General features: G+C 38.9%; 1 protein-coding gene across 4 annotated transcripts; it reads right to left on the reverse strand.

The window, feature by feature from the left end:
• Positions 1-4310: 4310 nt before the first annotated feature.
• Positions 4311-25940, reverse strand: LOC149024274 (uncharacterized). Of its 4 annotated transcripts, none has more exons than XM_089144587.1 (4): positions 25738-25940; positions 18786-18952; positions 6290-7092; positions 4311-6112 (listed from the first exon to the last, which is right to left on the reverse strand). In XM_089144587.1, the coding sequence occupies exons 3-4, from the start codon at positions 6939-6941 to the stop codon at positions 5199-5201; spliced, it is 1566 nt and encodes a 521-aa protein (XP_089000713.1). In that variant the 5' UTR covers positions 6942-7092; positions 18786-18952; positions 25738-25940; the 3' UTR covers positions 4311-5198. The 4 variants fall into 4 exon arrangements, with proteins under 4 accessions (XP_089000713.1, XP_089000712.1, XP_089000714.1 ...); XM_089144586.1 differs by having other exon boundaries at positions 25725-25940; XM_089144588.1 differs by lacking the exon at positions 18786-18952.

A 25940-nucleotide genomic window follows, 5' to 3' on the forward strand; every position in this document is an offset into this window, starting at 1 on the left:
AATATTGTTAGTATGGGTGACCGAGTGGCATCGATCACTTCCTTACCTTTCTTAGATTTAGGAGCCTCCGTCGGTTGTTCTGGACTAACTGAACGTTCCATCTTGTTACCTGTGTCTCGTGGTTCTGCTCGTCTCCCTTTGACGAAATTGGACAAGTGCCCTTGAGATATCAATCTTTCAATATCTGCCTTTAAATGTCTACAATCATTGGTATAGTGACCGTAATCCTTGTGGAAACGGCAATACCTTTCTCTATCTTGCTCCCCAGGTTTGGTGGGAAGCTTTGGAGGCCATTTCAAGATATTCTACTTCTTGATAATATTTAAAATATTAGCCCGAGGAGTATTTAATGGAGTATACTCACTTTTACTGGGAGATCTTTGCCGCCATGCCTGATGAGGCTTTCCAACTCGATCACGAACATTTTGCTTCGGCCTCTGCTTGTTCTCAGGGGCCTTCTGTTCTTTTGTAGAGGCTTTATTATCCCCCTGGCGCGCGTCTAGGATCTCCGTCACCTCTGCCTGCTTCTGACACCTTTGCACCAGTTCAGCATAAGTGGTAGGCATGTCTTGAAGTAATAACTCCAAAAGCCGTTGGTTAGTGAGTCCAGTGATCAAAGCAGTTTTAGCCACTTGTTCATCTAGATTCTCAATCTCCATTGTAACCCTGTTAAATCTTTTTAGGTATTCCCGAATCGATTCACTTTTGCCTTGTCTGATAGTGAACAAGGTCTCCTCGGTCTTTTTGATCTGGATTCCGCTTTGGAATAGTCCTATGAATTTGCACGCCAATTCTTCAAAATCCACGATCCTTCCCGAATGGAGGTTCGAAAACCATTTTTGTGTTGCTCCAATCAAGGATGAACCAAAAACCTTGCAAAGGATTTCATCGGAATTACCCGCAATAGCCATAGTCTGCTGATAGTAACTGATGTGAGCGGTGGGACTCCCGAACCATCGAATGTGGAAAAGGTTGGCAAACAAAAATTGTGAGGAAACTGATATCCGGCTATGGTCTCGACAAATGGAGTTTTTCGAATAACTAAATAAATATCATCAGTTATTCTCCCTCTCGCCAATTGTCCGAGTTTTTGATTGATATTGGCCAATTCTTGACCAATATGCACTGACCGATCTCCAACGACATGATCATTCTCCCGAGCTGCACGCCTGATAGTTGGTGAGTGAGTTCGTACTCCTGCACCCAACCTCGTATTTGAATCGGTTGTGCTTCCTTGTGGTCCTTCAAACCGATCATCTCTCCTAGGGAGTTCTCCAGTTCTCCTAGGTTCTCTTTCTCGCCTCCGGTCGCCTTCCCCGAAATTGTGACCGACATTCTGGTCATCGATCAGTCTTTGCTCCCTTTGTAATGCACACCTTCCCGCGTCACGGTGATCAGGTGCTTGCGGTGCCACCACTTGCCTAGTTAGCGTACGGAGCGCCTGACTCACCTCCAATAAATGGATTTTTAGTTGGTCCAATTGATACTGGAGTGGATCTAGAGGATTATTACCTCCTTGTCCGCCATCTTCCCGTACCTCAAGAGGTCGACTCCCCTCAGGGATATCTGGATTATTTGCTCTGGGAATTTGAACGCCAGCATCTCGCTGGGCTGCAGCAGCCCCTTGCTGCCGCCGCCGCTGCCAATGATCTAGTAACCATGGCTTTCTGAAGCGTTTCCACAGATAGCGCCAAATGATGCGTCCAAAATCTGCTCAGCCCTTAGATCTCCTGTGGATGACCTACAAAAATGAACGTCTGGGATCGGGAGTCCACCTCCGAAGGCTAAGTCAGTTGATAAACTTAATCACAAACGGCTCTGCTTGAATATAGAGCTAAGGAATGAATAACGAGAATACGATTCAGATTGTATATGTCCTTCTACCTTGTGGGTAGGTGATGTCTTATATAGAGTGTACCTTCGAATCTCCTTCGTTGGATGTATTTGAGCCTTCTTCGGGTAGCTGTCAGATCTTAACAGATAGATCCGTTGTGTGATAGATCCCTACTAGGTTGGACTAGTAGATGACTCCTTTGATAATACGATCGTTATATGGTAGTTATCCATATAATAACGATAAGCATTAGCTGCAAATGTTGCTTCCCATCTCTTTGACGATTAGTCCATTCCGATCGTAGCGGAGTAGGGCGTGCTTGTGACTGAGTTAGTTTTCTTCCTCAGCAAGCTATCTTTTGGACCCGGCCCGCTCGGAAGCGAGTCGATTCCTTCTGTCCCAACCGGGGTCAAGGGTCGAACCGAGATTGAACCGGGTTCGGTTATATTTCCTCCGTATCAGACAGTTCACTATTTATAAGAGACTGAATAAAAGATTTCACTGTATTTCATCTTTAATGGATCCCAAAAATGTATGTTTTATGACTTTGTTATGTTATTATTTCAGTATTTTTAATCAGTCTATGTGATATCTAGATTTAATCTTAGAAAATCGTCTGCAGTAATACAATACCATACCATACCGATTAATTATATTGACATAATTGTATCGTTCCATAAATTATACAGTTGTGGTATACTCAAAATAATACAATTAACCGTCTCATGTTGATATTGTACCGCTCACAAGAACCGTTTATATTCAAGAAATATAGAATGATAATGGTATCTACATATTTGTACCATTTGATAATTTTTTTCTTGATGAAAAGAGAAATAAAGTACATCAATCATAAGGTTACATAACATGATAGCCTAATGGCTTTGTGATCTTGCGCTACAACCAGATGGTGAATCCTGTTATATCTCAAAGAACAACAAAAAGGGGAGCTGGCTTGCAATAGTATCATTAGTACAAACGAAACCGAAGTTAGTTCAGATAGATAACAAAAAGGAAGGGTGCTGAGTAAAACGGCCAAGGCTTGACAGGAGTCGGCGACGGTGATCCCATCCTATGATAGGGGAATGGTTTGTTTAGGAAAAGAAGAAGAAGAAGAAGTACAGAATATATTCCATTGCAGGTAGCATCTGAGCGTGAAAAAGTAGTAAAAAGCTTAAAGTCAAGACTTTTGTATCCCATTCGCGAAAAATACGAATCTGTATACAGAATCCATTACCCAGTTTGCCTATATGAGCTCAGTTCTTAAAAGTAAGAAGACGTGCAAAGCAAACATATTCTGTCCAAGAACATTCGACAAAGAAGTGCCAGAGAATTTCTTCGTGGATATTGCATAGACCACAAGAGGTCTTAATATCCTTCGAACGAGGGATAATGGATTTAACAAGTACATCCCCACTCAATAGTCCCCAAAAAGGGGGGAAAAGAGCTCCTGTTTCCACGCAACTATCAATTTTCAGAAGTTGGTAGTTTTAGAATTTCTCATTGATATTAGGGGAGAGAGGACCATTACATGTATCACAAAGAGTGAACCCACGACGTCTTCACTGAAGGTGCCAATCATTACCAAGCGAACAACCCTTCAATGGTGCCTTGACCGGACATTTGCTTGGGAAAAAAGCCAATCGATAAAGAGACAAAAAGCCAGTTTTACTCAGTAGCGGTTTGAAGAATTTCTCTTTGAAATTGGGCTTTGATAATGATATGATGTAAACGTATTAGATATTACATGCTGATATGACACTAAATATCAACTCCATACCAAATTGACACCGTCATATGAATACTTCGACAACATGGCCTATCCAGTTAGCTCCAGTTGATTGTTAGATTTTCAACACGTAGCTTATTCTAATCCGATGAACAATATTTCATCTAAAGGAAAACTCCTAGGGTTCAATGGTTCTCTCTCCTCACTTGGCTCTCCTCTCACCTTCTCCGTCTTTGGCTCTGGCAGTGCCGACCTTACCATCATCACCGCCTTCTTCTTCTCAACTCTAGCAGCAGTTGACTCTATCACCATCGTCACCTACTATCTCACTTTTTGTGTGAGGTCAAACAAATGCCTAATAAACATATTGTTGAAGAAGGGCATCTAAAGAAATAAGAGCAGAGTTGTTATGGGCAACGTACGAGAAGAAGAGGGAGAGACAATGACACTTATGAAAGATAGCTTCTGCGACCCATGGAAATGAATCTCAATTTGCTCAAATTTTCCAATTAGCATTGCAATTAATGGATTATTAAGAGAAGAAAACTGGAAAACCATCACAAGATCTAACCCATATGCATCAATGAATACCAATGATGCATTTGAAAATTTCATCAACTTTCACTTTCCATGAGAAAAATATAATAAAGTTTATAAAAGACCTGCAAAAGGAATGTTGAATCACAGGAAAATGGGAGAGGAGTGCATGAAAAGGAAGAATTGTGGTGCTTACCTTGTTGGTGTATGTTGAGATAAAACAGGGTCGGTGTATGTTGAGATAAAACAGGGTCTTGCAGGAATGCTAGAAAATCAAAGCAAGCCAAAGGGAAAAGAGAAAGGTTTAGACTTTGAGCAAATAGTCCCCAATCCCCAAGAATCTTCAAACGATTGCTTCCGTGAATTTTCTTTTGATTTTCTCTTTAAAATGCTGCTCGAGTTGAAGAAGAAAAAGGCTAATGGTGGTGGAAACATTGGTGCGGCCAAAGCCACAAATGGAGGACGACGAGGGGAGAGCTGAGTGAGGAGAGAGAGAGAGAGAGAGAGAGAATCGCCGACCTAGAATGGGGCCTTTTTTTCCAGATGAAAAGTTGTTCATTGGATTGGAATAAGCCACGCGTCGAAAATCTAAAGATCAACTGGAGCTAACTGGACATGGTCAGTACTGGAAAAGAAAAAAATTGCATCCCCACCAGCGAAAGAAAGAAGAAAATTATCTAGACTAAAAACAATCCAGACCCAAAATCTGAAATGAGTCGCTATATCTGGCTCCAATTCTTCAAGAGTCAATTCAAACATGATTTCCAAAGCATTTTCCAAAATCCTACAAATCAGAAAAGAAGAAAAGATTATCCTGCTACTAAACCCACTAATGCTCATTTGTGAATTTATTTCACAAAAACTCAGCCCAAAAGTAACATCAAGCTGAAACTAAGAAATAAAGCAGTGGAGAAATAACATTCCCCCTCTACTTTTTATCTTCCCTACTCTCCAAGTAACAAAATTTCACTATTATTACCTTTATTTACACTACTAGTATATTCTTCTACTACACCCACTACACCAAGGTACGCACGATATTAACCAACATCATATGCTGTCGAAAATTCTAGAATCTGAACTGCGGAAATCATCTACTCAAAAATTTCTAGGAATGCTTTCATCAGCAGCAGTATTGACAAGCTTTGCGCGACCAAACTGGTCAACCTCCACTCGCAGACCAAGTGCTGCAAATTCGGGTAAATCAACAGATCCTTGAAGCTTTAGTTCAGCCACCTCCTTTTGATTTTCTTTATTTCCTGCCAATAAGTTCCTCATAGTCCAAATACTCCATTCCCTTAAGAAAGGGTTATCTTCATCAATAACACACTGTTGCAATAGTAGAAGAATGCCATTATACTGCCTAATTTCATCTTGAACATGTTCCCTACGATACACGCAATTTCCAATGACACCAACAATGTCCCTCCGAAATCCTCTGTAGGGGCAGACTTTGGGTGAGTTAAAAGACATAAATTCTTTATAGTTTCCACAGTTGTCAACTTGCTTGATACATTTCCTAATCATAGCAGGTGGCTCAAGGTTACCAAGCAAATCTAACATGAGTTCTACAAGACCTGCTGAAAGTAACGACTCAACGACACTAGCTGAGTTATCCTTCTTGTAGCTCCCCAACTCATCTTGCGCACAAATATCCCTCAGAATGTTAAGTGCATACCCAAGAACGTCGATTGCAGCCAAACCAGTTGGGAGACCAACCTTTCCTCTTGGGGCACAATAGAGAATCTCAGCTGCAATTTTAAGTATTCCAAGAACACAGTGCGCAAATTCATTGGAGACAAAATTTTCAGCCATTTTCTTGTTCAAACACTCTGCCAAAATACTCAACAGAAAGGCTTGTTCCATCGTAAAATGGCTCTCTCCAGACTTGAAATTAACAACATTGTTCACATTCTCACCAGACCTTAACTCAGAGAACAATGAAACAAAATGGGACTCTTCGAAGCAAATTCTAGAAAGCAGCAACATCAACCAATCTTCTTGGAATCCAACTGGTATAACCAAAATGTAAGGTTTAGATCAAATTTGATCAGTATAGCGGGCTGTTAGTGTGAACACAAAATGTGTAATCATTCAAACAATTAACAAAGAGACTCGCAAGCAAATAATTGCTGAAACTTAAAATAAGATAAAAATAAAACTAGGAAACAAAGAAATAGAAGGCAAACCTGCAGACGAAGTCTTGACAATCTCAGTGAGGATTGGTAAACCTCGGACCCCACAAAGCTCCTTAATTTTCTCCTGGCTCCCTTTACAGCAATTATATATGACCATACATAAAGGATCAGAAACCTCAACTTTGCGAATCCTTGCAATCTCCAAGAATCGAACAGGAAAGTGCCAATCCCAAATGGCAGACCGATGTTCCTCGTTGCCTAAAGAAACATTCCCAAGAACTTGTAATCCCATTCGCACAAACGAATAATTGGAATCAGAACCAAAATCCCCATGTACAGAAGCTATTGAGACAATTTCAACCCCATTCTCTTGGACAAAAGAATTCTGATTAACAATGTCCCCTGCACAAAGGTTTCGTAACAGTCTGAGAGAGGAGAAGAGAAGGTGACGATGATCTGAAGAAGATGAGGAGAGCAATCGGGAAAGTTGAAGAACAGCGGGGAGAATGTGCTTGTAAGCTAGGTCAGAGCGGCCACAAGCAGTTCGAGCGGATTCTGTGAGACGTTCTAGGCCATCCTCTAGTCTATATGAGTTTGTCGAAGCTAGTAACCGTTGGAGGATGTCTTCGGGTACATTAAACTCTGATGGTGGTGGCTCAATCTCCATAGCTAACAATGTAGAATCTGAAAGAATCCGTTTCATATATTTATTTTGGCTCAGCAGAAAGAAATCTCCTTACTAAACTATCCAAGGGATGGTCACAAAGATCTTTGTTTTTATGGCAATCTTTCAAATACTCTCTTTGCAACACAGTATAAGGTTTTTTCCCTGTCTTGAATTGCTTGCAATGTCACTGCAAAAAGACGAGAATTATAACAATCAAATTTTTATGGATATATACGATAATTAATATGGACTAGGCAGCAGCACTGATACTTCCTACATAATCCAATAAAATAAAGCATGCATTTATATGGAATCTGCTTAACATGGTTGCTCTAGGATCGAAAATACGAGCTTATATGCCAAACACAACAGATACTAACATCACTTGTTAACCACAATAACATGTAGATCACAAAATTATTAAAAGGATAAGCTTCAAAATAGAAATATATTTAGATACAGAATGAGAAAAACTATAAGATGAACATGCAACAACCCCCCCCCCCCCCCCCACCACACACAATAACACAGGCTAATCAATCAGTACACTTTACCATCATCAATCATTCATTGTGCTGTTCATATGTAACAATGTAGACGCAAGAACCCACAAATACACAAAATCACAGGCTAATCAATCAGGAAACTTCCCCATCAATCATTCATTCTGCTATTCATATGCGACAATATACATGCAAATAAACAACTATGGCAGTTCAATATGACAACAAGGACTTCAATTTCTTGGCTTTGATAGAAACAAAGCAGCCAAAGAAAACCTGGAAAAAATAAATTCAGCAGCAATAAATAAGAAACTTTACCTATTTTGATATCATTGTACTAATGTCAGATTAAGATCTGAGCCAAATAAGTTTTAATAAAAGCAAAGATATTTTTGTGGGTCGATGGGGAGTGTTTCATAGACCAACAGCCTCACAAAAAAAAATGATCATTAGTAGCATTAGAATCCATGTTCAACACCTAGAAGGTAGTGGAACAACACTCACAGGCTTTACACCCCCAATCAAATTTCAACCCCCTGGTTTATTCCTCTAACAAGAAGTTAACACCCAAAATCAAAAGCCCCAGTCATGTTTGTTTTCCCCTCTATAAAACAATTAATAGCTTTAAATGGTCAGTTCTAATAATATTTATACAGTGGCAGAGAACAACACACAATGATGCATAAGGAAAGAAGTTCAATCTCATAGGGAAAAACAAAAGCCCAAAGGGAAGGATAAAAATTTGGCTTGGATGTTTTATCTCTAGGTTTAACTTATCCCCATCCTTGAATGGCATTTACACATCCATGAAGCCATGAAACATTTCTCGGAGAAAGGTAGTGAAAAAAAATGATATAAGCCCCCCTCCCCCCCCCCCCCCCCCCCCCCCCAAAAAATGAGGGCCAGTCTTCAGGATCACTACAAGTGAACCAGCAATAAAATTAGGGCTTTACAAGCTTGCAGTTGTGGGATTAGGGCTGAATAGGGTGTTATACGTTTGAAGGAAGGAGAGTTCTAGGTTCGGTTAGGGTTAGGAGGGCCAGGTTTAATGAAATTCAAGTCTGAATCTTGCTGCAATTTTATTTCACAGTTGAAACTCTCAGTCTAGGATTGAGGTAATCTAGGGTTCTTAGTTTTTAGAGTTATTAAGGATAGCTAGGGCTCCTAATTGGAGTCGACTGCAAGGGGAAGGAAGGGGGAATTCAGGTGGAGGGTTTGAGAGATCTAGATGAAGGCAGGGGTTTTGGTGAAGAAGAAGAGTTTCAAACAATCAAGGTTTTGGATGAAGAGAAAAAGGACTATGGTTGGGGTCAAAGGTCAGGCGAGGGAAGGTGTGTTGAATCCTAAAAGGGGGTGGGATTTGGATGGATGATTTGTGAGATCTAGGTTTTCAGGTTTGAATGGGAAAGGGGAGACGAGGGTTTAGAAGTTTGGGGAAGAATTATGCTGCCAGAAGTTCGGAAAAGAAGGGAAAAGGAAGAAAGGAGGGCTGTGATGGGCTCAGGGTTTGGGAGGGGAGGGAGAATCGAAAACTAAGGTTAGGGGAAGAGGGGTACAGCTGCCACAGGCTAGGGGAGGGGAAGAAGGAAGACTGATGTGGTAGAGGATTGGAGTTTAGGAGAAGAAGGGTTTGGGATGGGAGGAGTTTCTGTAGCAGGAATAAAAAGAATAGGAGCAGGAGTTTATGTACTTACTTCTAGGGGAAAGAGAGATTGAAGAAATTCAGCAAACCAGAAAATCAAAAGCAGACACAGGCTTCCTCCTCATAAACCCTGGGACTCCAACCATTCTCTTTACAAGCAACGAGCTATATTTATACCCTTACATGAAGGATTCATACTAGGACTCAACATTAGAAAGTAAATCAAACTAGGACTCTTGACTTATGACTCTCATTCTATCAAGGATTCAAACTTAACTCATCCTGGGATGACTTGAATTACAAAACATGACGTAGGACTAGTCTCCCAGTAGAACTTGGCCTACAGCTAAACGAATACCAATCTGAGGAGTCCTAACTCCTAACTTGATAGGACTCTGTCATAACCTGATTAAAACTAAACCAAATTCCAAACAGAAGTAGAGTTGGACTCCTAACATAGGGGTGTAAACAGACTGGATTCGGATCGGATAGTTGTATATCCATATCCGCATCCTATTATATTCGGAAATATTCTATCGGTTTTCAGACGGATTCCGTCGGATTCGGATGATAATCGGATAGTTATTTTCTTAAGTAGATTCTTCTAAATGGCCATGAATATAGATTGAATACAAGTTTTTGACTATCTGTTTACATCTTTACCTTTTTATTTGTGAGGGTTAGGTTTGAAATTTAATAATTTAACCACTTTGGTATCTATTTTAGTAGAAAATCTAGAAGAAAAAAAAGCCACATATCATAGGTAAAATTTATAAAAATAAGAATAATAAATCTAAATAAGTAATTTAATCGGATAATTTTATCGGACGGATAATAATCGGTAAGAAAGGGGTATACCATATCCGCATCCTATTAATAATCGGACGGATTAGGATACCCCTAAACGGATGCGGATGCGAATTCGGAAGCGGATTTCGGTTATCCATTTACACCCCTATCCTAACATGCTAAGTCCAACAAACCTTAATTGAACTTAACCATAGTAGGAAGTTTTGGCAAATTTTGCCCGAAACTTCACGGAAACTGAAATTCAGTAGCCAGAATATTTGCCGGCATCACTGAATTCTTTCCCGGTAAGCCACCTCTTTCCTTTCTCTCGCTATGCAATATCTGGTGGATTTCCATCACCCAACGCCATGTTTGGCTGCCCAAAGTGGTTGTTGCAACTGCTACCGTTGCTGCAGTTGAGCTCGCCGCAGCTGCTGCCAATTTCTCCGACAACTAGCCTTCCCGGATTGTTCTCCAGTCGGTATTAATTGATGGAATTCCATCATCATCAGGCGATAGCTATCCACGATGACAACCTAACCCCCCCCCGGGAAAAAAAAAAAGACCTTAAATCTCTCTCCAAAGGAATACATGAGAAAAGGAAACTGAGTTAACTGAAATGAAAGAACACTCACATGACAAAGACTTGATCCGGGATTTGTTGAAGAAGAATGTGATTTTGGGTTTGATTGAAGGAACAAGAGCTTCTAGAGTATTGGTGGTGGTGACAGACTAGGGGGAGGTGAGGAAACAAGAATCCATACTCGTCATCTCCATCATCATCGTCTTCCTTGTTCTTACTTTTTTATCTTTCTGGAGCTAATCAGATTAGATCGATGTTCACAAGGATAAAAGGAGAGTTTTATATAAGAGAGATGGAAGAATCACAAGCGTCTATGTCTTCTCGTCACTTCATAGCATTTTGATTTTTGGGGTGTGGACTCATTATTGCACTTCACACGTGGCCAAGATAGAGGATAAGACTGGTCAGTACCTTATCTGAGTCGCCGTAAATGTTGGCAAAATCTCGGCAAGCTTTCACACCTTGAACTTAACTAGAATAGATCAAAATTACAAAAATGCCAGTGTGCAAAATTGCCTGTAGGGAAGTACAGTGCTGCCACCCTAAGCCCTGTTTCGGCCCCTTGAGTGGCCTTAGATCTGGTTCAAATAAAAAATGGTCACAAATAGAACTCACTCCAACCCAGTTGGAAGGAAGCAGGGATGCAGCAGTCCTCATGCAATAGATAAGGAGAAAAGGTGGAGCTCAATATCCATATAGGATAGCTGCTGCAAGCCTGCAACCCTTGCCCAAACGGATTTCAGGTTCTATAGTCCAAGGTATAGTTGGTTACAACTGCTTAAGGAACAGACTTAGGGTATGAAGGCTTTGAAGAAGAGTTAAATCATGTGTTTTACCATTTAAATGAGTGTGTATGGGAGAGAGTAATTGAAATCCCCTGCAATGAGAAACCAATATTACAGGAATAAATTTGGTCTTATGCAAGGAAGATCTACAACGAAAGCTAGTTACCTTATTAGGAGACGACTTGTGGGAAGGTATAGAAAGCCCCTAGAGAGTTCATTTGGCATGTACCAAAGAAGATAAACGTTTCAAGTAAATATGTGGACATAATTAAGGATATGTATCATGGTTCATGACAAGTGTAAGAACGGTGGGGGGGCAAAATGGTCAATTCCTGATTACAAAAGGCTTAAATCAAGCATCAGCTTTAGGCCTATATCTATTTACATTCATAAATTTATTTATTTATTCTTTTTTTTTTTTTGGAGGGGGAGGGACAAGGTGGTGAATTCCCAATTACAAATGGGTTACATCAAGGATCAGCTTTATGCCAGTATTTGTTTACACTCATAATGGATGGTTTAACCACAGACACCCAAGATGAGATCCCTTAGTGTATGTTTTTTGTTGATTATATTGTTTTGGCAGATGAGAGACAAGTAGGGATTCATACCAAGTTAGTGCTATGGATAGCAACTTTGGAATCAAAAGGTTATAAACTAAGTAGAATGAAAACAAAATATTTAGTGTGTAACTTCGCTCGTGATGTGACAGATAATTAGGTCATAAAACTTGATGAAAAGGAGATTCAACAAAGCAACTGTTTCAAGTACCTTAGCTCAATCATAAATAAAGGTGATATATAGTATGATTTTTCCAAATTAATATAGGGTGGATACAGTGGAGAGATCCACCGAGGTTTTGTGTGGTCGACGCATTTTTTTATTGCCCAGAGGAAACTTCTACAGTATTGTCACACGACTAGCAATGATTCATGGTGCAAAGTATTAGGATGCTAAAAAGCATCATATAAACTCAGCGTAGCAAAAATGAGGATGCTAACATGGATGAGCAGTAAAACTAGGAAAAACAAAAGAATGATCATATTAGAGTTGGTATGAAAGTATCTCCGATAAATGATAAGCTTCAAGAAAGTCGTTTGAGGCGGCACAATCACGTTTAATAGGCTTTTAAAAAGCCTTGTACGAATGAGTGATTTAATCCAAATAGGAGGAACTAGAAGGGCTACAGGCAAACCTAAAATAACCTTACCAGAAGTCATGAGATAGGATATGCACGGCTTAGGCCTTGTATCTAGTATGGCCACAAATAGAGCTAATTGGAAGGCTACGAACCATGAAGCCGACCCCATTTAGGTGGTATAAGGCTTATTGTTGACGTTGTTGTATACACAAGTACATTAGATATATGAAAACATACTACTAACAATCTTGAGTGCTTCAATAAGTAGGGGACTTCTATTTTTGGTGCAAGTTGCTATGACTTATTGGCCACTACAAGACCTAAAGGGAGTTAAAAATAGACATACAATGACATAATAGTATATCGGATACTGAACCATCAGGTCACGCATTTTTATTTTTTTGAATTGATGTTTACCCAGGCCAACTTACGTGCACCTTGACTACATTCTCAAGGGGGTAACTGTCACATATAATTTAAATATAAGGAAAGCCCCTAGCCCCAAGGGGATTCAAACTCTGACCTCTGAGCCACCTCTCAAGTTAGCATGTCACGCATATAATACATGCATATATTGAACATAAGACAATAAAACCCAGGCAAAGTTCATAATCTTGATGCAATCAATTGATTATGGTTGTATTGTCAAGGTGTTGGCCAAGACCGACAATTTTGTATGGATTGGGGTTAAAAGGGTAAAACAAATGAATTTTTCCACAAAAAAAAAGGGGGATAAAAATGTCATATGTTGATCGAGTTTGGACTATACCAACCCAATCCATGGCCAAAGTCTGCTTTAAGCTCGGTCAGAATATATGGAGATCGGTTCAACTCAACTGACTGGGATCTGACCCTCTACTTTCTAGTTTGCCCAGAATCTATTACGGTTCTTGGATTTTGTTAATTCTTTAAAACATAAATAAGTTTCAATATGATACTAGACACGCAAAAATAAGAAACTGTTAGAAACTGAGAATGAAAAATGATACCAAATAGGAGCCTAAAATAAACACAGAATAATGTCCCAATGCATCTCATTTGAGTCTTTACAGAGAGGTTCTCCCAAGATGCCTGTCCACCCCACAAGAAGGTGCCAAATATAAATAGAACTAGAAACCATCTTCTTTCAAGGAATTATGTATATTAAATCAGATCGACCAAAGGAACTCAAGAATCAATATTACAGAAATTAATCCCATTGAAAGAAATATCAGATGAATGGTATTAAAATGGGGAATCTCATAAATGAACCACAAACCCAACCAGTAATTCCACAATAAAGATGTCATTACCGGTATAAAAGACAGAGATGTCTACTTGGGCTTAATTATCTTGAATCAATTAATGATCAACATGGGTTTCTCTCAAATTTAATTAGCGATGGTAGTATCATGAACGTAATTGTAAAACTTCCATGAAAATCATGTTCATAAGAGGAAACCCCCCCCCCCCCCCAGAAAAAATAAATAAATAAATTGAACCAATGAAACCAATGAAGAGAGAAAGATCAAGGAACTTATAAATAAATATTATAGTTTTTTCCTGGGGTGAAACTCTAGTCTACCCACTTAAGAGGGAAAAATTATTGGTTGCCCACTTCCAACAAAACCAAAAATTACCTGTTACCCACTGTTAAGTTTTCTCACTTTTTTGTTAACTTTGAATTTCAAACGACGTTATTGCCCTTAAGGTGGCTAATATGACCATAAAGCTCCCATCCCTCTCACTCGCATTGTCCCTCCCTCCCCAACTATTAGATTCCGTCTTTTTCCCACACCTCCCTGGAAACCACCCACACCGCCGGAAACCACCACACCCCCCTTACCGGCGACCACAGCCCCCACCTTGCCTGAAATCACTTGGTACGGCTGAGGAATGGGAGGAGTATAAGACAAATGGTTGCATCTTCGGTGGAGAACTCATCACAACAACTGGCATTCATCCAAGCAAACTTGTTCAGGTGGTCTTCTCAAATTTGTTCTCAAATATTCAATGTCTTTCTGGTTCAGATCAACAAATACAGCTGCAAATTCCACTCTTACCTTCCGTTTTCCCCCATACCCCTCAAGTCTTCAGGATTTTTCAGATTGAAAATCTTTAGTTCAGGAGTTTCTCTGGTTGCTGAGATTAGATTTAGTGCAATGGAAACTTCTTTCAGAAACCTAAGTTAGCCACCAGTAGGATGATTGATGGATCAGAATTTATATTTTACAGGTGCAGATGACTCTGCAGAATTTTTTCAAGGGCATCCTAGACCTTTGCATGGAAGAAACAGAGAAAAAGGCATGAGAAGTTCTAACCGGGTGAATCTCTCAAGTTGATACTTCTTTCATGGTGGGAGATCTCGCGAGATATCTCGTTTTTTCACATTGGCGAGACGAGATGGAGGTCGAGATCTGCGAGTTGGGATATCTCGCTCGAGATCTCGCCATATCTCGCCATATCTCGCTATATCTCGCCATATCTCGCCATATCTCGCCCTGGATCTCACTGGAACTCTTAATTTTTGCCTTTTTTTTTTGTGGATTTTGGCTGAATTTTCACTTGCAACTACTCTTAGCACATCCACAACAAGGAAGATCAATCATTCTCTACTTGTCTTATGAATTTATGATTTAATGACTTATATAGAACTTCTAATGGTTGTATAATTATTTTATTCTTGAAAATTGAGATTGTGATACTCATATGGATGGAATTTTAATAACATTTAAGTTAGTTGATGCATTTGATATTCTTGCTTTTCATTTATATGCTTTAAAGGTTCTATATTACATGTTGTATAACATTGCATTCCCTAATCCTACTAAATTTCGGTTTCACACTAGGGTTAGACTTAGAAATCATACATAGGGTTGTTTTTGACAAATCCAAGGCCACCAACGTGTTCAAAAGGCCTTAAATAAGCTAAATACCAAATTTCAACCCAATTGGGACCCTAAAACCCACCGAGATGGGCCACCGAGTTGACGCCAAAAAATTGTATATCTCGACCGAGATCTCACCGAGATGGTCGAGATCTCTCTTTTTCAAGGTGGCGAGATCTCTCGAGAGCGAGATCTCCTACCATGACTTCTTTGTCACCTTCTAGATAAGCCCAAACCCATCTTTGAGCTCAAATCCCCTGTATCAAACAGCCAGAGTTTTCCCAAGGGTTTCCAGCCATACCTTCAACATCAAGGAGAAGGGCACATATGTAGTAGGTTTTCACTTCTTCCCTTTCTCTTCTCCAGATGACGATCTTAGGTTATACTTTTTCCATCTATCAGTTCCTAGGTCTAATCTTTTGAGTGAGTTTCACTTTCAAGACAAAACCCACAAATCTTCTCCTGTGCTTAAGGAGTACATATTAATGGTTCAAAACGAAAAGCTTGAAATCTTGTTTACGCCAGCTGGGAAATCATTTTTAGGGTTCATTAACACAATTTAAGTCTTCTCTACTCCTCAAGACCTTATTTCTAATGGCAGAACAAACCCACCAAGGTATGTTCATCCTTCTAGAATTGAGGATTGCATAAGTCTGCAATCGCATGTTTTGGAGGCTATTCACAGAATCAATGTTGGAAGGAATAACAAGGATTTCAGTTCTCAGCTTTTTGTTTGGATTAAAACTGGAGTGACCGTTGGTGCATTTCTTCTATAGGCGTGAAGATGTGTGAAACCTACATTTTTACAGTTCCCTCTCAAAAGGGCTGACGGTAGTGGGTGATTTCCGGCAAGGGGAAGGTGGGAGCGGTAGGGTGGGGTGATTTCTGGCGATGGTGGACGGTTTTCGACAAGGTGTAGGAAGAAGATGGGAGAATGGATTCTCCATTCATCCACCTAAGGGTTGGGTAGGAGAGGGACAGTGCGACTGAGGGATGGGGCACTATGGTCATATTACCCCCCTTAGGGCAATAACATCATTTTAAATTCAAAGTTAACAGTAAAAGTGAGAAAACTTAACAGTGGGTAACGTGTAAATTTTTTGTTTTGTTGAAAGTGAGCAACCAGTAAGTTTTCCCACTTAAGTAGATAGACCAGAGTTTCACCCTGACTAGAGTGGGCTACAGGTAAAAAACTATCTTTCAATAGTACAGGGCTTTTGACAACATTACTAACCCTGGTACTTGCAAAGTCATCTCCATTATGAACTCCAGCTTCAATGAAACCAGCAAAGCTTCACTGTTTCAATGTGAGACTCCGCCATGTGCACACTGTGATAACCTTACAAGACAGTATTCCCACTGCTGGAACTAATCAGGAATCAGAGATGAGAATAAGAAACAAGAGTGATAAGAAGGGATGGTAGCTAGGGTTTTTGGGTAAAAAAACCTACTAAACTTCTCTGCACCTTGTCGTCCTTCCTCACAGAAGTGACCTCACCTTATACTTCTTCCTCAGCTTGAGAGGGAGTAGCTCATCAGCACCGGCGATGCTAGGAAGGAAAATGAAGTCTACAGGGTTTTTATGTGCTTCTATTTTTTTTTAATGGTAACAGAATGCTACAAATTGGAACTTGGCATTAATCTATCGTCCACATTTTATCCAATTATTTAATCCTAACCTATCTCTAACCGTGTCCCTTGTTTACTTCCTAATTTGCCCTTCTTACCTTTAAAAGAGAATTCCTATATAAAGCCTTTTCTCTCCTTTAAATACTAGATCCAATGTCCTTTTCACATAGGGGACAAGGTTAGGGTTCTGAATTCCAACTCAAAACTGATTTGCTTCAGTGAGAGGTTCATAAATAGATCATATTTTCGGGGGTTGAGGGCTTAGTTGGTTAGTTCAGGAACAACAATTATAGGGATATGGATATGTACGACAATTAAATGGTTAGACGGTAAAAGTACTATAAAAATCCGGCACAACAAAAGTAGTACGGCAATGACACATACATGTTTAATACAGCTGCTCCATAAGCAATGATACACGCCTAATTTGCAACCTAATAAACAAGATATTTGCATTCTCTGGCCCCTTTTTTATTAAATATACATGTCCACAATATTCATCATATAATTCATGAAATCCACAAAATAAAGTTCATGTCATATAAAGTCTAAAACCATGAAAATCCAAGAAAATTACATTCTAAAATATCAAACCATGTATATATAAATAAACAAGACAATAAGGTATAAATTCCAGGTATGGGCAGGACTTTGTACAAATTATCCATGAGGTTTACATTCAACAGAATTTCAGAATATCAACTTGACATGCAGCACTCTCCACTAAGTCCAAGATCACTCATATCAAAAACAGAAATGTATCAAAAACTTGGTAAGTCAACATCATGCATAACCTTCAAAGCAGAGATAAAAAGCAGATGGAAGGTATACGTTAAATACAATGAAAGGAAAGAAAATCCTAGATTGGATATCTGAATCCGTAGGAGTAGCAACCTCTCAGGGCATTAGGTACATACCGTACATTTGACTAGAGCCAGGTACTAGTCAACAGCAGCTTGCAAGAAGACTTGCTTACCGGAACTGACATTGAATAGCTCTTGTGAAACTAACAGTCTAACTTAACTTTTAATGGCAAGAAGTAGGGACATAAAGAAAAGATGAGAACTCACACCATCAGTTCTTGGAGGTGTGCTTACAAATAACAGAAGTTGAATAACAGCAGAAGAGTGAGCAAAATTTGGTGGCAATCCTAAAGCAGAAAATCTATTCATGGGGCACTTAACTATAAGAAGTATCTGTTACTTCTCACCATCAACATTGAAATAAACACCAAATCTCATTAGCATCACAACTGAAGATCAAGAACATGGAAAACCAAATAATTCTGTTTCAGTTCTCCACCTATCGGGAGGACTAGGATCAGTGCAGTTTAAACCGATATAAAGTGATGTTCCTGGAATGCTATCGTTACTTTGCCCCCTAATTACCTTCATATATGCTCAATTTACTAGTGTTACTTCTCTTCTCTGTTTTACTTAACCTTGTTTGAAGCCATGTAGCAGAACCCCTTGAGTTGGGATAAGGTTATGGTTGTTGTCGTCATTGTCGTCATTGTTGTTCTGTATCTGTTCTCCACCAGTCTAATCTAGAGACACTACAATCAGCCCAAAGGGCAAATGGCATCATTTAGGATACATTTTTTCAGTAGTAGATGATTTGAAACATTAACCTGCACATTACAAACTAAAACGAACAATGAAGTACCACGGATAACTATAAGAAGTTGTAACAGTGTTTAATTGGTTAAGGACTAAAAGGAAGTTTCATTGAGAAACAGAGCTGATGCCCTTATACACGTAGAGGCTTTCGGTTGTTCTGTTTTCATTGTACCCAAAAAATCGATTAAAATAAATATAGATATATAGAAGAATCCCTAAAAGGAGAAAAACTCATCTGACAAATTTTGGGAAAGACGAAAACAAGAAGAATTATATGAACATAGAAGAACCCTAATGATAAAAATCTGTTTATTTTACTGACCTTAACCACCCAGCTTCTCGCGATTCCACCAGCAGGAGATGCCAAGACGAATAAGATGAAGAAGAGATGAAATGCAGCAACAAACTGACTTCAATGGACTGGGTCATCAGAGACAGAGAAAACGAAGAAGAGGAATCCCTTTTGCAAGGACAGCGGCTGGGTTCAAGCTGCGTTTGTAGAAGAGGAAAAATTACGGTTCGTTCGTTTTCTTTCTTTGAAAGCGTATAATTCGCGCTTAATTAAAGAGCGTTTTCACCTACTTATATGGTGAAAATGTGGTCATTGAATTTTTGTTTTTTTCATTAATATGTCCAAATACAGGAAAAAAATGTGTGCTTAAAGTAAATCTACCCTCAAGGTGAGGAGATCCAAGTTCTTTTGTCAAAGTGGAGTGAAAAAAATCAGTTGATCAGCAATTTTTTCTCTTACAAGGCATTACAGACTCATAAATTTAAAAGAATTATGCATGCCTCCCTGAACAATGTATTTCAAAGAAACCACTTCTTTGAAAGGCATTAAAAAAATATTCATAAATTTTGAAAAATTATGCATGCCTCCCTCAACAATGCATTTCAAAGAAAATCACTTCTTTGAAAGGCATTACAAAAATATTCATAAATTTTGAAAATTATGCCTGCCTCCCTGAAGAACGTATTTCAAAGAAAATCAATGTATTTCAAAGAATATCACTTCTTTGAAAGGCATTACAGAAATACTCATAAATTTTGAAAAATCATGCATGTCCTGAACAATGTATTACAAAGAAAATCATTTCTTTGACATTCAATTGTTTTGTAGTCTCTAAGCCAAAGAGGGGCATCCTGCAGGCATCTCATTGAACAATGATACCTGACTTTTTGTGCTAGTAGTGGGTAGCCTCCATGTACATGGAGATATATGTGAGTTCTCACTTTAGCCCCCACATTATTTGTCCCCAATTCCCATTGCCTTCACAACCAACAACTATTAAAAATAAAAATTAAAAAAATTAAAAAAATTAAAAAAAACCTAGCCATGCTAACACCAAAGGCTCTGGAGCATACCAAGACTTCTTAGAAGGTTAATCATGCCTCATTTCCACCTTGGAACCAATCTGGCCCAGAACTAGCCAAATTGCCGATTTCCCTCGTGTCAACACTGAAACTTCCATCGGCATTTCAGAGCCTTGCATTAACAGTGAAATTTCCCTCGATAAACATATATAACTACCCTTTGTATTGTCAAATAAACATTTCTACTTTCTGATGTCTACTTTGCCTAGAGACAGTTTAGACAGTTTAAATTCATAGACATTAACATAACCCCATCTATGTCAATGACTGTTCATTGATAGCTTGTTAATGTCAACACCCTTTCTTTAACGTCGAATCCCAGTTCATTTTTTATTCTTTGCAAATCCAAGATAGCATCATTTTTTGCTCTGATCTTGTTTCATTTCAAAACTTAATGATGTGAACCAAGGATCTACAGTTTAGTAATTGATGCAATCCCTAAATCTAGGGTTCACCTCAGGATCTTACTCAAAACACCCTGTGGCTGAGAAATAGACAGTTTTGCGGATTTAGGGTATAGGAAAGGGTAGAAAGGGTAGGCAAGGACAGCTAAGGTTATGAAATTCAACTTTGAACCCTTGCTGTAATTTAAAACTCAGAATTGAACTACAAGTCTAGGATTAGGATCGAGTGCTAAGTAGGTTAAGGAGAAAGACCCTAATAGGGTTTAGGGTTTGGATGAGTAGTTTAAGAGTATGGTTTAAGTTAGGATTAGGTTCCTAGAGTTCGAGTAAAGTGGATATAATTAGGATTTTCTGGGGTTTTAAGAATAGAGAAAAGGCTGGAATGGGGGATCAAAAGTAGGGGAGAGGGACAGGAAGTTAGATTCCTAGAGAGGGTGGGAATTGGGTAAGGGGATAGGAAATTGTAGAGGATTTAGGGTTAGGTAAATTTCTGGTTTTATGAATTCTTGAAATTCCAGAACTGCCACAAGGAAGAAGGAAGAATCAGAAGCAGAAAAGAGAAAAGAGGGGCCGGTGAATGAAGATCTAGGGTTGGGGAAGGGAGGGGATTAAGAAACAGGGCAGGGGGAGGGGAGGGGGGAGGTGCGATGGGGAGAGGACTGTAATTTCCGAAACTAGGGCTAGGGATAGAGGAGAAAGCCTGTGGATGGGAGGGAAAGAAAGAAGAGGGTAGGGCTGAGGATACGGATTGTCGTACTTACTTGAAGGGAGGTTGGGAACTTGAAGACCATAAGCTCTGGGTAAATTTCTCACAAACAGTAGCTGCAGCAAGTTCCTTCCTAGGGAACCCATGACTCCTAAGCTTTTGCCCAATGAAGATTAAAGAGGAACCATTGACAAATACACTCTAAATATTACATACTTCAGTCATAAGTATCCCCTTATTTTAGTCAAATTTCACCATACATATCAATTGTACTATAATCCAATTGCACTGAATTTTGAAATGCGTAGTCTCCAATAATATCTAGTTTCAACCTTCCCTTCTATATGCTCACATTTTATACACTTTTTGGTCAGCAGCCAATTTTCCTTCAAAATCAAATCAAGGTTGACAGATATGGGTGTTGAGCCTCTGTTCAACAGGTTTGAGTGGTCATGGGTCTACTCAATGGACCCATAAGTTTAGTGTTTAGGTCAAGTACGAAACAGATTTATATTTTAGTTTAATTGGTTTAATTATGTAAATTTTGCTCAAGTTATAAGGGTAGAATACTCTTATGTTTTATTTTAGTTTTAAGTAATGTTTGAATCGTTCTAGGATATGATAAGGAGTCTTCTTAAGTTTAGTTGTCAGTGTCCTATTTGAATTTGGTTTAGTATGTTGAATACAACCAGGAAAGTCAGCTTCCAAGTCTTAATTTCAATAGGACTTTTTATGTTAGGAATCAATAAAACCTTTGGCATGTAACAGATGACAAATTTGAGAATACAATTAATAAAGAATGTTTTGTTGCCTAAAGGCAAGGTATTAGTAGAGCTTTTCGTCAATGGTAACAGACTTCCATGCGATTGAGAAAGCAACCTGAGTTTCTATTTGAAGGATTCTCCTTTGCTAGCACTTGTCGCCTGCCTCCACCTCTTTCCATCGCCATCACACCCCCACTACATGGCTTCTGTTATAGGTAAGTAAGAAGTCAGCACTTCATTTCATTCCCCCTTTCATACCATCCTTCTCTTTATTTTTCTGGAAGTTTCTGGATTTTCGGACTTTCAAGAGACCCAAAATTCAAGGTCAAATCTCCGACAATATAACCATCAGATCCCCCCAACCCTATTAACCTTCCATCCTAATTTCAGCCTTATCGGACCAACCAAACCCTAGTTTAAGCCCTAGTTTTGTTAGCTTCCCAAAATTCCCAAACCCAATTATAAACCCCAATTCCTTTGGTGCCCTGAATTTCCAAACCCTATCCTAAGCCCTAATTATTTGGTGTCCTAAATTCCAAACCTATCCTAAACCCTACTTCTTTCTGCCCTATATTCATAAACCCTAACCCTAAAACCGTGAAACCTAATCCTAGATCCTTAGAACCATAACTCCAATACTATAAATCCCTAGTCCTACATATCCAAACCCTAATTCATTCACTTGAGGCTACATCAACTTTTGTGGTGACTCTGACTTTTTATTTTTTCAAGCAAATTTTTGGGTGAATGTATCTTTAAAGTAAAACCTCTGTTTTCACATCTTTTGTCATCCACTGGATGAAGAATACTGCTCTTACTAATCCTGACGTGATATATCTTCAGGGTATTGCCTTTCTGCTTCCTTGTTCATTACATTTACGGAGGTTAAAAGAGTACCTCAGTTTTGATTGGCCAAATGGTTTTGAACCATAGGTACAAGGGGTGGTTTGACAACCTGTCAAACTTTTATGTCCAATGGAGGGGATAAAGCATTTACTTCTTGGATCCTAATAATTCTTGGAAAATTATATTCTCAGCTGCTCTTTTGAACAAATGAAAGGAAAGAAACATGTGGTGATGGAAGGTCAGATGCGTAATTGCTGGAGCTCAAAATTTTAGAAACTGATATTATTGACTACTTCTTAGAGCAAATGGAATCTAGAACTTATGTTACCATCATGATTCTGCTCTTTGGTTGATGCAATAGCTGTCTTTAACCATTTAGAGCTGATTTTGATTTACGGGGAAATGATTTCCTAGCCATGAGATGCTCATTATTAAGCATGGTTTACTCCTATTAGTCTAGTCCCAATTCATTGAACTGTAATGAGGTCTAGCTTTTCAAGCTTCTACTTATAAACAATTCAGAAAATGTCTGGATACATCAGAAGTTAATTGAAATTTTAACGTTACAGTTATTATGTTTCCCCTTACTTGGCTTACATCTTACATTGCAGCTGTTGACTATTCTTTTATGTCAATTTTTTATGGACTGCTCATGACATAGAAGATGAAAAATTAGTAAAAATGTATATGAGAATAGAAGAAAAATACCATATCCTACCATTTATTATGAGAGAGTAAGACTTGCTATAGCTTATGCTTTTATTGGAATATATTGAGTGTTATCCATGATCTTAGATCTAATGCGTAAGGAATGTGTAACTGGTTTGATGATGATCTGTTGTGTTGACTAAGTGTAAGCAATATTTCTAAGTTTGGAACTAATTCCTATTTTGATTCTCCAGTCAATAACTTCAAATCAAACCATTGGAACTTCACTAACTTTGAGGCTATGGAATCCTAGCAACTGTGATGTGAACACAAGGACCCCCTGGCTGAAACCTCAAGTGGGGCCCCTAGGATGGCTCCAAGAAACCACCATGACCTGGCCAAATTCCTAGTTGAGGTTATTTTGGGCATTTTGCCCCCTTTTGTAATTCTAGAATTATTTCCAGAATAATTCAGAAGTTTAGTTGGGTTGAGTTTGGTTAGGTTTAGAGAGTTTTATTTTGATTCAAAGTTATTTTGGATGAGTCCTAAGTTATCTTAAATTAGCATGTGCTTTTTAAGTTAGCTTAAAGTTTAATTAGCATGTGTCTTTTGGTAGATTCCAAATCTAGGATTGAGGTTGAGTAATTAGATTCCAATTTAAGAGTTTTGGTCAAATTGTGGGATCCTTGTCTATTAAGAGAGTGTGAAGGTTACAAATAGCCAGTCATTCATTGTAATTTGCAGTTTTGATGATTAATAAAGTTAATTGGTGTGAGGATGAGGGTCTCCTAGTTGGGTAGGCCCTAATAAGTAAAAGTATTCAAGTTTTAGCTTCTTCTTCATCAATCCAGCAGCTTACAAGCTCTTTTCAAGCATTCAAGCACTTAGTCACAGTAGCCAAGTAAGTAAGGCAGCATACCCCACCCCACCCCTACATTCCTCTCGTCTGCAGCCCCTCCCCCACCCTTCTCCCTTCTTGTGCAACCCTAGAACCCTCTCCCCCCTCAACTATAGGTTTCCCTGCCCTCTACCATCTTGCCTACACCTAAAAATCCACCCCAACCCCATCGCACCTTCTTTCCTACCTTAGCTTCTATTACAACCAAGCCCCACCCCAACCCCTTGCATCCGAAGGCCCCTCCCCCTCCCCTTTCTTCCCTATGATAGCAGCAGCTCCACCCTGTTAAGTCCTTTTCCCCAGCCTCTTTAGACATCTTTTCTCCTTTCCTAGGATCGCCCCTAGCCCTAGAAGGTATTCCTAAAGTTATTTTCCAAATTTATCCTATTTTCCCTGACCTAGAAAAATGCTGCACTTCATCTTTTTCCTTGGAAGATTTCTGCAGAATTTGAAACTTCTGAAAATGAACTCTCATACAGTTCAATCCTTCCCCACATCCAAGAATACCAAAACTAAGGTTCTAAAATTGCAGAACAGCCACACGATCAGTTCTGAACTGCAAGGCACCAAGACCCCTCCCCTTCCCTAACCCTAGCTGAACCTATGCTAACCCTAATTTTGACTTTTAGTTCACTTTCAGATTTGAATTACCTTCTACAGCAGAATTTTAGAGCTTCACAAATACCCAAAAAAACTCTAAATTAGCCTTTCCCCTTGGTGGATTTCCTGGGCGACCTTAAATCTAGGGAAATTCCCAAAATACCCCTATCCCTATATCTGGGTTACATCAAATTGAGTACACGGAGTTTGGGTAGATTTAAGCTATAGACAAGGGAGTATTTTGTTGAAACGTATTGTTTTGTTTAATTAGAAAACATGTTTGTCATTGGAGGTAACATGTCTATTCCTTGCACAGGTCTTCTTATTCCTTTTAATTTGTTTTCTTTTTTTGCTTGCTTTCTTGCTTTCTTTCTTTCTTTCTTTCTTTCTTTCTTTCTTTCTTCTACTTCTTTTTTTTTTCTTTTGGGGGGGGGGGGGGGATGCACACCCACTTCCTTCAAAATGGAGAAGAGATGGTAAGCTTTTCGGCAATGAAAATAATTTATTAACGCTCTTATTGGATTGTTCTCTTGCGTTATTGCTTCAGATGTTAGAGGTTTCTGTTTTATTTGTGTGAAGGAAATAGATTTCTCCATGAATATATCTGCTTATTTGTGTAGATGTTCACCTGATAAGTTTATATCCTGTTTACAACTTGATTTAATTCCCTTGCAGCTCTTACCGTACCCAAATCCATCCTTTTAACTGTTAAACCCTCTGTTTGCCCAAATAAAAAATGAATGAAAAATTAAGGATCATGACAAAACCATAAATAAACACGACGATTACACACAAACTGAAACAAAATCAGAAACAAGAAATATAAAACCCACCATTAGTAAAATATCAAAGAGATGATAAATAAAAAGTAGAAGAACTCCAATGCTAGCGAATCTACAGACTTAAAGCTCGCGTCTTAAATACTCAGAGAAGAACTAATAAGCACTTCAGAATAAAAAAAATTATGGGGAAATAGAAAAAAAAATTGCAGAAGCTCGTGAAGGAAATAAAATCTACGTACCATTTCCACTTACAGAATTTCAGCGTTGGAGCTTCGAGGTGGGAAGACGATTCACAAGAAACCCTCTGTCAGGAACGGCTCGCAAGACTTAAACTAGTGTATGGTCGCAGAACCCTAAAGTGGATTTTTTTCTTCTTTTCTTTCCCTTTTTTTTTTCCCCTTGAACTGAATAATCTAGTTTCTTTATTTACCCTCGAGTCCCCGGCTCGGATTATC

This window comes from Hakea prostrata, chromosome 2, assembly GCF_041222555.1.
Source record: "Hakea prostrata isolate BN-2017 chromosome 2, UWA_Hpros_2, whole genome shotgun sequence".
In the NCBI taxonomy this organism is placed as follows: Eukaryota; Viridiplantae; Streptophyta; class Magnoliopsida; order Proteales; family Proteaceae; genus Hakea; species Hakea prostrata.

Bases quoted from the DNA above. Each gene is read 5' to 3' on its own strand.
- LOC149024274 (XM_089144588.1), bottom strand. From the start codon at position 6,941: ATGAAACGGATTCTTTCAGATTCTACATTGTTAGCTATGGAGATTGAG. The intron at 6,113-6,289 runs GTTTGCCTTCTA...TGGTTATACCAG, and splicing joins TGTCAAGACTTCGTCTGCAG to TTGGATTCCAAGAAGATTGG.